At 37.5% G+C, this 12,510-nt stretch overlaps 1 protein-coding gene across 2 annotated transcripts; it reads right to left on the bottom strand.

Moving 5' to 3' along the window:
• Positions 1-4,056: 4,056 nt before the first annotated feature.
• NUP42 (nucleoporin 42) lies at positions 4,057-12,325 on the bottom strand. Of its 2 annotated transcripts, none has more exons than XM_085307598.1 (7): positions 12,188-12,325; positions 11,092-11,340; positions 9,661-9,755; positions 9,157-9,233; positions 7,010-7,096; positions 5,023-5,107; positions 4,057-4,890 (listed from the first exon to the last, which is right to left on the bottom strand). In XM_085307598.1, exons 1-7 carry the CDS (start codon positions 12,304-12,306, stop codon positions 4,325-4,327), a joined length of 1,278 nt encoding a protein of 425 aa, XP_085163724.1. In that variant the 5' UTR covers positions 12,307-12,325; the 3' UTR covers positions 4,057-4,324. The 2 variants fall into 2 exon arrangements, with proteins under 2 accessions (XP_085163724.1, XP_085163725.1); XM_085307599.1 differs by lacking the exon at positions 12,188-12,325 and adding an exon at positions 11,629-11,839 and having other exon boundaries at positions 11,092-11,344.
• Between the last annotated feature and the right edge of the window lie 185 nt (positions 12,326-12,510).

A 12,510-nucleotide genomic window follows, 5' to 3' on the forward strand; every position in this document is an offset into this window, starting at 1 on the left:
TATAAGATATAGGAGGTGAACTAATTATATATATATATGTGTGTGTGTGTGTGTGTGTGTGTGTGTGTATAGATATATATTTATATATATAAAAATACCCAAGCATTCACTCAACATTTTAATTAATCTCTACCCTAATCACAATAAAATAAACATCTGACACCTCTCAAATATTTGTGTCAAATGCCTTAGTAAAAGCCGATCTCTGGGCGCCCCTCAAATTATTTGTAACTGTCTCAAATCACATCTTTGCTTGCTAAAGTRTATTATTTCTCCAATCTGTTAGCACATCCCTAATGCTTTGTCACTTATCTAAATAATAGTCAGCAGTATAGTAAGTCCATTAGTTGTCTTACTGACCCATAAATCAAATTATCTGGACTGCCACTGTGCTATAGTAGGCTCACATTTCATAAGTATTTTATTTGCCTTTTATCAATAACTGTATTACATCCTCATTGAGGTTTTTTGACTGTCATCTCATTTCAACTGCTTGTTTTAAATCAATTTCCACCACTTCAAGAGTTCTCAATCTTTCTTTAGTGTGCCTTTATTAATAGACCTCTTGCATTCCTTTTCTCTAGGTGTGTTTGTGAAAGCTTTGATTTCTCTTATCCTGATGGCTATTAATTCATTGTCCTTGATGCCTTTACCTTAATTCTCTGAGGCTTAAATCTAGTCATTTGATATCTGTAGTCCATTTTCCTTCTTTCAGTGTAARGCCACCTCACCTCTGACTTTAAGCTGCGTATAGTGAAACTACGCAGCACATCACAATTTTGTAATAAAAGCTGAGCATTGTGGTAGCAATGATTTCTACAGCTCTTGCTTGTCCTTCTCTGTTAATAGCTCCCATACTGAGATCTCTCACTAACGCTGGCATCACGTGGGTGGAAAAGGGYGAGAAAACCCCCATTTGTTACAGGCTGGGGCTCTTCCTCTGCTTGGGCAGTGGAGGATTTTTCTCATGCATGTGCCCAGGCTCTAGTGCTGCTGTCTGAGGATTAATCCATGATCTCTCAGAAACCCAACTTCCAATCATTCTTCAAATTAGTTGTTTGTACCACACCACAGGAATTTCAGTGACTCACAAATCCTGTTATTTCAAAGTAAGGGAAGTACTTGAAAATAACACATGGAGCCAGGCTACAGCTTCAATGTTGCAGTCTATTTCACACACTAAATTCGCCTACTAATCATGACAYGTTACAGCTCTTCGCTTGGATTTTTCACCTCATTTTCTGTTCTAAAATGAGATGCACTACATGAGATCTGTGAATCTCATGATATCATGTATATATTTTCATATACCAGAACGTGCTTTTATGACTTTCTCGATGGTAGTCATATATCAAACAAAAAAGCAGCTGTAAAAGGGAAACATTAAGAAAATCAAAGGGTTGTAGCTAAAACAAGGATATTCTTTCACTTTGTGTGCAACCAATTTTGATATTAAACATAGCAAAGGTAGAACAGGAGGACAGCAAGGAAAGCAATACAGGCTGTATTGGTAAAGATTGGAAAAGATTGCTTTGATCTACTGATAAATTATTGTTTATTTTCTGCAGTTTAGTAAGCCCATTATAGTAGTACTATCTCCCTCTATTCTAGCTTTATCCCTCTTCTGCAGCCAAATGAACAGCTTGTCTGTTGCTAGCTAGGTCATATCACCAGTTCTAGTCTCACACTGCTTTCTGCCATCTTTTTAGATGCTCAGAAGTCCATTTGGGCCTTAGTACCCCTTGAATAGTAGGGTTTTGATTTTGCTTTCAGGGTGAGATCATCTGAAAAGATTCATTTTTTTAAAAAAAATTGATCAAACATGATTTTTTTAAATTTATTCTGTCATCTAAATCAGAAGTATCTCCTTTAACCTTTCTACTTACATTTCTTACAGCAAAGTGACTTAATACTTCAAAGTTCCATTCCCCCTTAAACTTCTGTAAGTTAGAACAATGTTTGAAAATATCTAGCCAATACTGAGCTATGTACAGTAGATTATTCATATTTTCAGRCAAAGTAAAAGCATTTCCAACATAAAAAGTTCTTGGGCAATACACAGCCTTGAAAGGTCTTAGTGCAGCTTAGCAGCAGCCTGCTGCACTACCCAAGAATGACTAAAGATTTTAGCCAGCTCATTACTTAAGTTCAGCAGTAAGYGCCTTTAAGCTCTTACGTAGCACAGCAGCAGCATTGAGGTATAGAGGCTTAAAAAAAAATCTTGAAGTGGCCTTGTGCACACAAAGACACTTCAACTAGTACAGGTGGCTTAATCATTTATCAGATGTGGCCTGTCTGTAACTGCTGCTTAAAAGAATTCCTCTGTTTACTGAAGTAGCCATTTTAGAGGAKGAACATCGCAAGATAAAGACTAAGTTCAAAGTGCAGGTGACTTCAAAATTATTACTACCTTAAATGTAAGGCAATCATCCAGTCTTCTAAAACATGTCATGGGATTTTCAAGATTAAAAGGGACCTCATTTTACACTACTACTCAAGCATATAATAAAGCATGCTGCTTTATTAAAAAAAAAAAGAAAGTTTACTGACACTTTTTTTAAACTTGTTGCTTTCTGACACAATTTGGCTTGAGAGCCACTCAGTCCTCATAAAGGAAATACAAGAAATGGTAAAGTATGTAAAGAATGAGTTCAGGCAGTTATGGAATTCATCTGAAAAGCCATGAACACTTTTTGTTACTTTAAATAGTAAGATTTTACAAAAGTGAGTTTAACAGCTGCTGTGAGCATCTGGGTTTTCTAGAACTACAGTGGGATAACATATTTTGCTGTGTTCCTCAGTTTCTCCGTGTCGGAATCTCAGTAACTGGCAGAAACAATTCAGAGCTAAGTGAGCCCTAAGCGAGTACATGTCTTAATTTGTACGAGTCTCAGAACTACTCCAGAGTCCCCACTTGGGAAAACACATTTCATAAGACTTTAACAGAACTCCAGGCACATGTATCAGTATTTCTTTTGTGGGTTATACAAAGCCTGTACTGGGTCATTAACAGTAACAAAAACCAGATGCCTTATTTCATCTACAAAACCATCACCAGAAAAATCCATACAAGCAACCTAGCATTGTAAGATAACATACACGACTTCCTGAGCACAGGATGCAAGGCATTAAGCCTGCACATGCTTGCCCATTCTCCGTCATTTTGAGTTTACATCCAGGATGTTAAACTCTTTCACACTAAGCAAGCAAGCAATCTTCCAGGCTACGCTATAGACCTTTGTTAGGAAGCGTATTTATAGCACAGTTTTAGGTATGRCCATAGGTCCATGGCATGAACTAAAATGTTATCTTCAACTACTCAAAGAAACAGTCAACTTACRTATGTATACCTTGGAGTAAGCTTTTGCTTCCCTCTTAAAATATGAGGTTCAGTAATTTAAAACCATCAACAGGAGGGCCTGGTCAAGAACAAATGTTCTTATCACACAGACTCCAGTACTTCATTCTGGAAAATTTATGACTGCTGCTTATGAATGTTATAATCTTGGCAAAATACATATCTTAATATCATTAATTCAGTAAAGCTACTGCTAACATACATACAGATTTGAGAATCAGACAACAAAACTGTATCAATTCACATAAATGTAATGAAACTTCATAATTAATGCTGGAACTGCTTAATTAATAAGTGTCAAAACAGCAAACAGCAAGTTTCTTGTTAGGTGAATGCTTTTAAGACTGTCATCCCCCAATTTGCACTATATTAACGTATGCATTATAACCTAAAGCACAGCCAACAAAAACCAAACTGTATCAGCTGGGAAAGGTAACTGACTCCACGGCCACAGAAGCACAGAACTGGTGAAGACCGTACAGGAGCCTGTGTTCACCGACACAGTTGTCAAAGGCTGCATGAAATCACTTAATAAGAGACATAAAACTGTTTGGTTTTGGATCACCTTGCCTTACATTGTATCCACTTCCTTTAAATCAGTAGGCTGTGAACACATCACCAAAGTGTTCCTATTTTTGCAAAGGTTTTTGTTTTAAGATTCTCTTTGCCCATAATTTCACAGTACAGAGTACAAAACGGAACTTTTACTATAAAATTTATTTTCAACAGTGTATTTCTTGGATTTAAAATGTCCTCTCCAAACCAACTAAGAAATAGTTAAACACAATGTTGACATATTTATATCTGAATTTACTACCACAGAAAACAGAGATGAAATGAAAATTTAACTCACAAGGAAGCATTTTAATTCATTACTTAACTCCAAAATTGTGCGTTTAAGGTGTCACAGAGCAATTACAAAATAATGKAAAATAATTTCCTAATTTCAGAATAAATATACAAATCCTAAACATTTAAGAGTTCTAGTGGTGGTGGCTTGAGAGGAATCTTTCCTATTGTGAACTTCTTTGCTTCAAATTGTTTCAACTCTTCAGCTGATAGTTCTATCTTTGGCGTAAATAACTTTTCTGATGTAATATGGTTTGCGACTGGAGAAGGTGCTGCTGTTACATTATGTCCGGGACCACTGGGAGGCTGTCCAAATAAAGTACTGCTTGAACGTGAAGGAGAAGCTGCTGCTGCTGCATTAAAAGCTCCAAAAGCTGTAGGGGTGGTGCTTGAAGAATTCACAGCAGAAGAATTGCCAAACCCCAAAAACCCAGAAGTTCCAAAAACACTAGCTGTTTCAGAAGTTTTAAATGAGAAGGAGGCTGCAGATGGAGCTGACTGACCACCAAACCCAACTGAATGGGGTATGCTAGGGGAGGACACCACACCAAACGCAGGAGGATCACGGCCAACAGAAGAGCTCCCAAAAGCAGGGGTGTTTCCAGATGATGCACTGACAACACTGGAACTTGTTTTAAAGGAGAAATTGCTAGCACTGTTACTGCTGCTGTTCACAGGAAAGCCTGTAATTTTAAAGTTCAGAAAAAACTTTCAGAAAGGGCGTACCTGCAATACTAAAACATGAAGAAAAAAACACAGAAAAAAAGGCTTCAAAAAACAACATTTAACTGTTGGTTCTTGATGCAGAAACTTACTTGACAACCCAAAGCCTGATGTTTGCTGTCCTCCAAATCCAAATGAAGGCAATGGTTGAYTGACTGCATTCTTCAACTCAGAGAGCTTAAAAAAAAATCCATATATATATATGTGTGTGTATGTATATATATGTGTGTGTATATATATAAATATAAATGAAAACTAATCCAATTATATACATGAAAACTAAGATTCTAAAGCAGGGAAATGTCTTTCAATAAGCACTTGAAACAAAAATATTTTCACTGTGACCTGAATACCTCTTACAGCCCTGTTTCTTAACTATTTTAATCTATATTTTATGTTTCTAGTTATGTCATTGCTTTGGCTTAYTCTTTTCTCTCACCTTAGCACATTTAGTCTTCTGTGCAAATCCCATTTCTTCACCTCCAGCACTGAACATACCAGTGATCACATTACTTAAACTTGAATGCACATCATGTAGACTCCACTTAAATCAATTTATTCCATTTCTCTGATTATTTAATAGTGGTTTCTAACTGCTCTTGAGCATTATCTTTCTGAAATATCTAGATTCAGAAAATATTTGTATGCTTTCCCAGGAACACGTGCCCTTTAATGTCTTAATATATATTTTTTTAACCTAAACACATTGTTCCTCCCTCAGCTATGTAACAATTTCTCTTTCTGGAATTACAAAAATGCTCTAAGTGATCCTATGTATCTTAAGATGGCCTGCAGGACAAATCATAGAATCATAGAATTGGTAAGGTTGGAAGGGACCTCTGGAGATCATCTAGTCGAACCCTCAAATGAGTGGCCCATACGGGGACTGAACCCACAACCCTGGCATTATTAGCACGATGCTCTAACCAACGGAGCCAAACCTAACCCCCCAAAACAGTCTAATTTCACAGACTCAGCAAGGTTGGAAGGGACCTCTGGAAGTCATCTCATCCAACCTCCCAAAGATTTCCTGGTGCTCGTTCCACTGGGGCTTGAACCCAGGACCTTCAGCACATAAAGCAGATGTGAAAACCACTACACCATCCTTCTACCCCTCTGCCTGTTCTGCTGCTTATGCCTCAGAGAAGTCAACACTGGACTGGAGATGTGCATCTTAACATAGATGTACATAACCAGGTCCCAACCTTAAGTTACTGCTACTTCCATGTGGCTTGCAATGCTAGTATCCAAAACTGGGATCCAGCTATCTTGCTAATATGGATCCATCCTGATTMACTACCTTCCTTAGTTAACTAAGAATTTTATAATACAACTTGTATACAATACACTTTCTTGATTCCAGAGAAAGATGGATAAAAGACCCCAAACTTTGTTCATAGATTTCCACGTTCACCTGACTCAGGAACTGCTAAAATACTCAGGCACATTTCTGTCACCTAAAAAACTATATAGAAGTAGAGATGGGTTGGTTTTCAAACTGTAGGCATCATTCTGTTATGTAATTCCTCCTTCCATCTTTTCTATCATGTTGCCAGGTGTGTTTTAAGAATATTATCAAGAGGTCTTCATGTAGTTAGCCAGACACTTTCATGCCCTCTGTTCTTCATGGCGATAGTGYCAGAAGATAACATATCACAGTAGGGACTTTCAAAACATTTCATGTATCTTCCATTAAAATTGCCACTGCATCTAAGAATCAAACATTTTCAGTCTCAGCTAGTTAGATGCAAACAAGGATGCCCTAAAAGTATCATGTATATTTGGTTAATAATAATAACCTGAGATCTTCAAAGCAGTACTGATCATTTATTTTTATAAGGCTAGTAAAAGCATAGCTGAAACCTCTGACAGTGCCTGAAGCTTCTGTGGAACTTTTATTATGAGATCTCCACATTAAGAAATAGTTTCATTARCACTATGTAAAAGAAATTAACATTGGCATTTGTAGCATGTTTGCAAYACCCATATTTGCAACAAAATACAAATCCAAGGGAAACATTCTTCCAAGGTTAAGAAAAAAATAATGTCAGAAACATTTTATATTGCAGTAACACTTACCAGTGCTGTTCTTGTTGATGCATTTAAAGTTTTTAACTGAAGCAGTCTACTTTTCCATTGTTTCACTAACTGCTGGACAGAATCTATCTAAAAAGGAGGATAGACAAGCACACTCTTATTACTGGCAAAGACTTAACAATGGAACTGGAGTGATCTAGCAAAGAAACRAAAACAGACTTCTAGAATTAGAAAGGAAATCTTCATTAAGCCAAAGAGACAAGATTTTTGTTTCATGAAATTTCAAGYTGAGATCTGAAATTTTTGTTATTAACCTAGAATTCCTTCATTTCTTTTAGAAATGCTCTTAACTCAACGTTACTACTTTACATAACGAAGTTTTTTTAAAAAAACTTGTCTTGGAGCTTTCTAAATACAAGCTTTATCACTATCTGAACGAGGTGCTTGGAAAAAAATATCAACAGGAAATTTCAGGGTCTAAGTATAAAAGAATAAACCCTTCAATCCCTATTTCTGGCCTGTCTAGTTATGTATTCACTCAAGTTGAATTCCTTAGTTTTTCCTCACATTTTCAGAAAAAATACCCACTTTCAAAACATAATAATTGAGAGTAATTTAAACAATATCATCCAAAATATTTACCTTTGAAAAAAATTAATTTAMATCAGTCCCTCTAATGCGATGTAACAGACTACTGTACAGAACACATACAGCAATAAATAGTACCTTTATCTTGATAACTGTGATTAAAGTACTAGATGGGAGATTGGAAAGTCATTGAATAACTGATTTTTTAGTACTTTAAAACTTGAATTTCATATATTTATGATTATAGAAACTTTATTTTAAATCCAGCCTAACTGAAATTCTCCTCAAAAACTGACAAAATAAGGAAAACTTCTGATGTGCTAAATGCCTGCAAGACTGGAATGCTTCATCTTTTCGTAACTAGATTTCTTAATCTTTCAAAAGGGTTTCCCACTGCAAATATCAATAATTTTTTTATGTCCAGTTACAAGCTGGAAGATCATGCTGTTTGACATCAGCTCTTTAATAAAACAGACTGAAGAATTTAGATTTTGACCAAAGTTATRAATAGAAACACATGCTTTGGATAAGATAATGTTGTACTTATATATTTTGTATCCTATTGTTACCATCTTTACTTAAACTTTCATGAATTTGCATTCAAGTATTCCGTGATGCTATAAATCCTTTCTAACAGCCAATAGCAGTAGATTGTTTATTCTTTTCAGTTCATTTCTTTAATTGAAGCTTTTTTTAAAGAAGCCTCAACTCTATATGAAAAGCAGATGTTAGCATAATATGCTTGCCAAGGTGAAAAAAGTAACTACTCAAAAATATTTTACAATAAAATATTTACCAAATTAAGGAGATGCATTTTGAATAATTGCTTCAAAAATTGGATTAAATAATCATTCAATATCTAACTAAAAATTACAACAGAATTTTTCATTTTTGGATAGAATAAAAGATACAGCCTAGCAATTCAGCTTTGTCGCTGGCTGGCTTTTTATTAATAGTGTTTCTGTTGTCTCCAACTTTTGTTCTTCCTCAAAAAAAATAAAAAAGCAATTCTGGTTATTATAAACACATGAAACAACAGTAATGACAACAGCAATTCCCTCTAGAAAGAGTATGTAAAAAACAAAAAAACTCCACACACTAAAATAAGCCTCCCTAGTATTATACTTACAGCAATATATATCCAGTTACACCAACAGTCAAACTAACAGCTTGAAAAGTTCTGAGCCAGGACTAAAATGACTTCCACAAGTAATACACAAGATCAGGAGCCAGAATAAGAAAACTAATGTCTAGATTTATACAGACCATACATTCAACTCAAGTTAGCTAGAAGTCTATTCCCACCACTTTTCACGGGAACTGAAGCATCAACATATTTAGGGATTCAGTTTTAGAAACCCAGATCTGAYAGTTTCAACCTTTAATTTCAGAGAGGAATAGAAAATTATGGCAGAGCATTTCAACTGGCAGCTATTTTTTTTTCTATTCAGTGCACAGCAAATTAAAAATATTTTGGCCTTCTGATCATCGCCTAGAATTTGATAAGGTAATCAAATGAGTCAGAGTTGCTATACAAAAATATTAAGCAGTCCTATATTGAAATGTTAATGTAAAAGATTCAGTATTTTTAAAATGCTTACATAGTTCTGAATATCATTGTTTGCTCTGCAGTTATAATACTCCAGATGTAACTCTTCTGGTGAGAAATCTTGGAAACCTGAAAGGAAAGGTATAATCAAAATTCTCAAAGAAAGGTACTTCCAATAGCCCTCTATAATGTTGCAAAGCAATGAGCCTTAATACATTGTTTGTAATAACTCAGTTATACTTTGAGACATAAAAAGAACACAGAACTTCAAAGATGTGAATGTCCAGAATGAATTTCTCATAATCCAATATTCCTTCCGGTCACATCGTAAGGCAAGTGATTAACTTGCAAACAGTTCCACAGAGGTGTAACAACATGGAAAAGCATGAGATACTGCTTATATGGAACAAGTTACAAGTTTGTAACCTGCCAAAGATTATTTTGCACTGCTGTTCTTTGCAGACAAAAGCAACTTCTAGCCTCTAAAATGAAGTTAGCCCTACACTAACAGAAATGYTCTAAGAGCAGGGTGTTACAATATTAAAAACATTTTTACCTGAGACATTAGGCTTTTCTTTCATAGGTGAGTAAGATGAAAACATCCATTGTCCTGAAGATTCCCAAATTTCCATGTCTTTTACTATGCCTTCACTAGAAACCACGGGGAAAAAAAAAGAAAAAAAAAAGGAGTAGCAATTATATGGTCAGAAGTCAACAAAAAACAATTTCCTAGTTTGAATCCAAGGGCAGATTCAAATACCTGAAACCAYGAAAATTAATGAAGTCTGACACTATACAGGATGAACAATGTTAAGAACTTTGTTCTTTGTGAAAAATGCACTTATTCTGCAAGATACACAAATATTCCTTCAAAATATTTTACTTTACCATCTGACTGCAAAGTAAATTAAACCTGATCTTAAAAAATCCCCCCAAAACAGTATTTTTAAATGCCTGAATGGCATATGCTGTCACAGATTTTCCCTGAAGCTGCAGATCACAATATAATTTTGGAACCTCAGCACTAGAAAATTTTACAAACATGAATAAATATATGTAGAAAAGAAAAAGAAGAAAAGTCTTCAAAGTAAGCTTTTGGAAAAGAATCAAGAACATAAAAATTCAGATGTGGCAGAAGCAGAGAAATAGAAGCTACAACAACAAAAGTAAAACCAAATGTAAACAGTTAAAGAGGGAAAACTATAGTAAAGAAGTATAAATATTTGTATTCTATTATTWTTATTAAAATATTTTAATAATGTTTTTGTTACTATTTCAGATGTTTGTTAACAAGATATACATTCACAATTGAAAAGCTGAACAACTTTCAGTTAAGTACTTTATCGTTGTACTCTTAAAAAAAAGGAAAAAAAATGCTAGGGCCGCTCATTTTCCCAGCTTCCACAACCCTGTTTCTTTAGAAAATCACACTGCTTGCTTGCTTCTCACTACCTGACCTGTAATCGCCCTGAGCCTGCTAGTCATCTTCAACTCTGACGTGTACATATGAAAGTAGGTTTCAGCAGTTCTGCTATTGATGAAATAATTTGTTACCTTAAGGGTCAGGAAGACTAAGCCAAACAGTTCATTTTGTCCAAGAATTTCTTTAAAATACTTGCAATGTTAATTTAGGGGCCCTGACCCTTTATTTTCAAGTACTGAACTCTTAATTTCTCCTTCCTTATCCTCCTGCACACAACTTCAATACTGTAACACCTTACTACTGTCGTAGCTATCTAGCCACCCAACCCAGCTTTTCTGGTTCCAAACAAGGACCTCTTTCTTCCCACACCATCATAACTCAAAGAACTAAATGAGGCAGTGTTTTTTTTTTTTTATTTATTTTTTATTGTTCTTCCCTACATATTCCAGCTTTCCTGTTCATGATCAGCTCCTCTACATTATCTCTAGTAAATCAGTAAGCTTTTAAAATGCTCATTCTAAATGCTTTCAGTTAGCTAGTCAATGAGACAAGACTGTAACTTACAGAAGTTTCTCCTCTTCATCTTTATAGCCATCATCARTATTTTGACTGGTCATTAATGCAGAAAATCTGTTCTGTGAAAAGTCTGCATTTCTACTGCCACTGTCCAACGATCCAAAATCAGACGATCCAAAAAATCCTCTTCCATGATCTTTGCTGCCACCCCATGTACTGGACTTAAAGGTGGAGGGTTGAATAACATTAGTGTATCTCTGGTTACTTGCACCCCATCCTCCTCCTCCTCCTCTGATAGTACCTTCCAATGAAAAACAGTGTTAAATCATTTAAGATATTAGAAACAACTGTAARTTAACAAATCTCATAGCGTTGGTAAGAAGGTTAAAAAGAAAACATGAAAAGAGTGAGTTACCTGCGGTAGTTCTGAAACCAGAGCAAAACAGGCACTCTACATCACACACATCACTGTGTCAACAACAAAAAAGACTTGCTAGGAGTATTGCAGAAAAAAGCTTATTTCAATTTTGCCTATATTATTCCACGAAGTAACTAGCCCAGAAGAAAAAATAAAATTTAACTCACAGTACATTTACACCAGGAGCTCCTGCTAACACGGCTAAGGCAGTACCTTTGTTGCATGAAAAGACCTCTAAGTTTAAGACTTTTGTTTCATTTGTRCACGTTACAGGCAAATATTTGAGATTCAAATTCAGAGCCTCTTTCCGCAAATTCACGAGCATCTGTAGCCGTACTACAGCCCTGCCGTAACCGCATCCATCTGTCCAACGGCATTTCTCACCATGTCACTCGCGTATCAAAGTCTTCCAAAGAACCAAGTCCAGTCAGAACCAAAACAACCGGGGAAGTTACAGCTGCGCGCGTCTGAAACTTGCCTACCGCTAGTACAAATAACAGTCGAGAACTCGCGTTTTCTCCGCTTATTTGGCCCGTTTAACGGCGCCTCCTTCCGAGCCCCCCGCCCCCAGCGCGGCGCTCCAGCCGAGCCAGCGCAGCAGACACGGAGGCTGCTGCCAGCGCAGCCCCGGCGGCGCTGAGCCCCGGGGCAGCTCGGGGGCCCGGCTGCCGCCCCGCCCCGCCGCTCCCGCTATAGGGCTCGGACCCCCCGAGGCCGGGCCGGCAGGTACCTTGGGAGGGCGGCGCAGGGGGCCCGGAGCGCCCGCCGCCGCCGCGGGGATGCTCGTTCCAGCACCTGTCGCCGAAGCGGCAGCGGCCCTGCAGGAAGAACTGACAGATGGCCATGGCGGCCGCCGCCGCCCGCTCGCCGCGCCGCGCTGACGTCACGGGCACGCGCAACACAGGCAGCACGCACCAATCCGGCGGGGAGGCGCCGCCCGCCCCGCCCCCAGCGCCGCGCGCGCCGCCGCCCGCCCCGCCCCCGCMCAACGGTCGCTTCAACGGCCCTGAGGCGGGGGTAAAGGGGCCCGCGGCCGCGCTGGCCGGCTG

This window comes from Rhea americana, unplaced genomic scaffold (assembly GCF_003343005.1).
Source record: "Rhea americana isolate MKP2758 unplaced genomic scaffold, rheAme1 scaffold_26, whole genome shotgun sequence".
NCBI lineage: Eukaryota > Metazoa > Chordata > Aves > Rheiformes > Rheidae > Rhea > Rhea americana.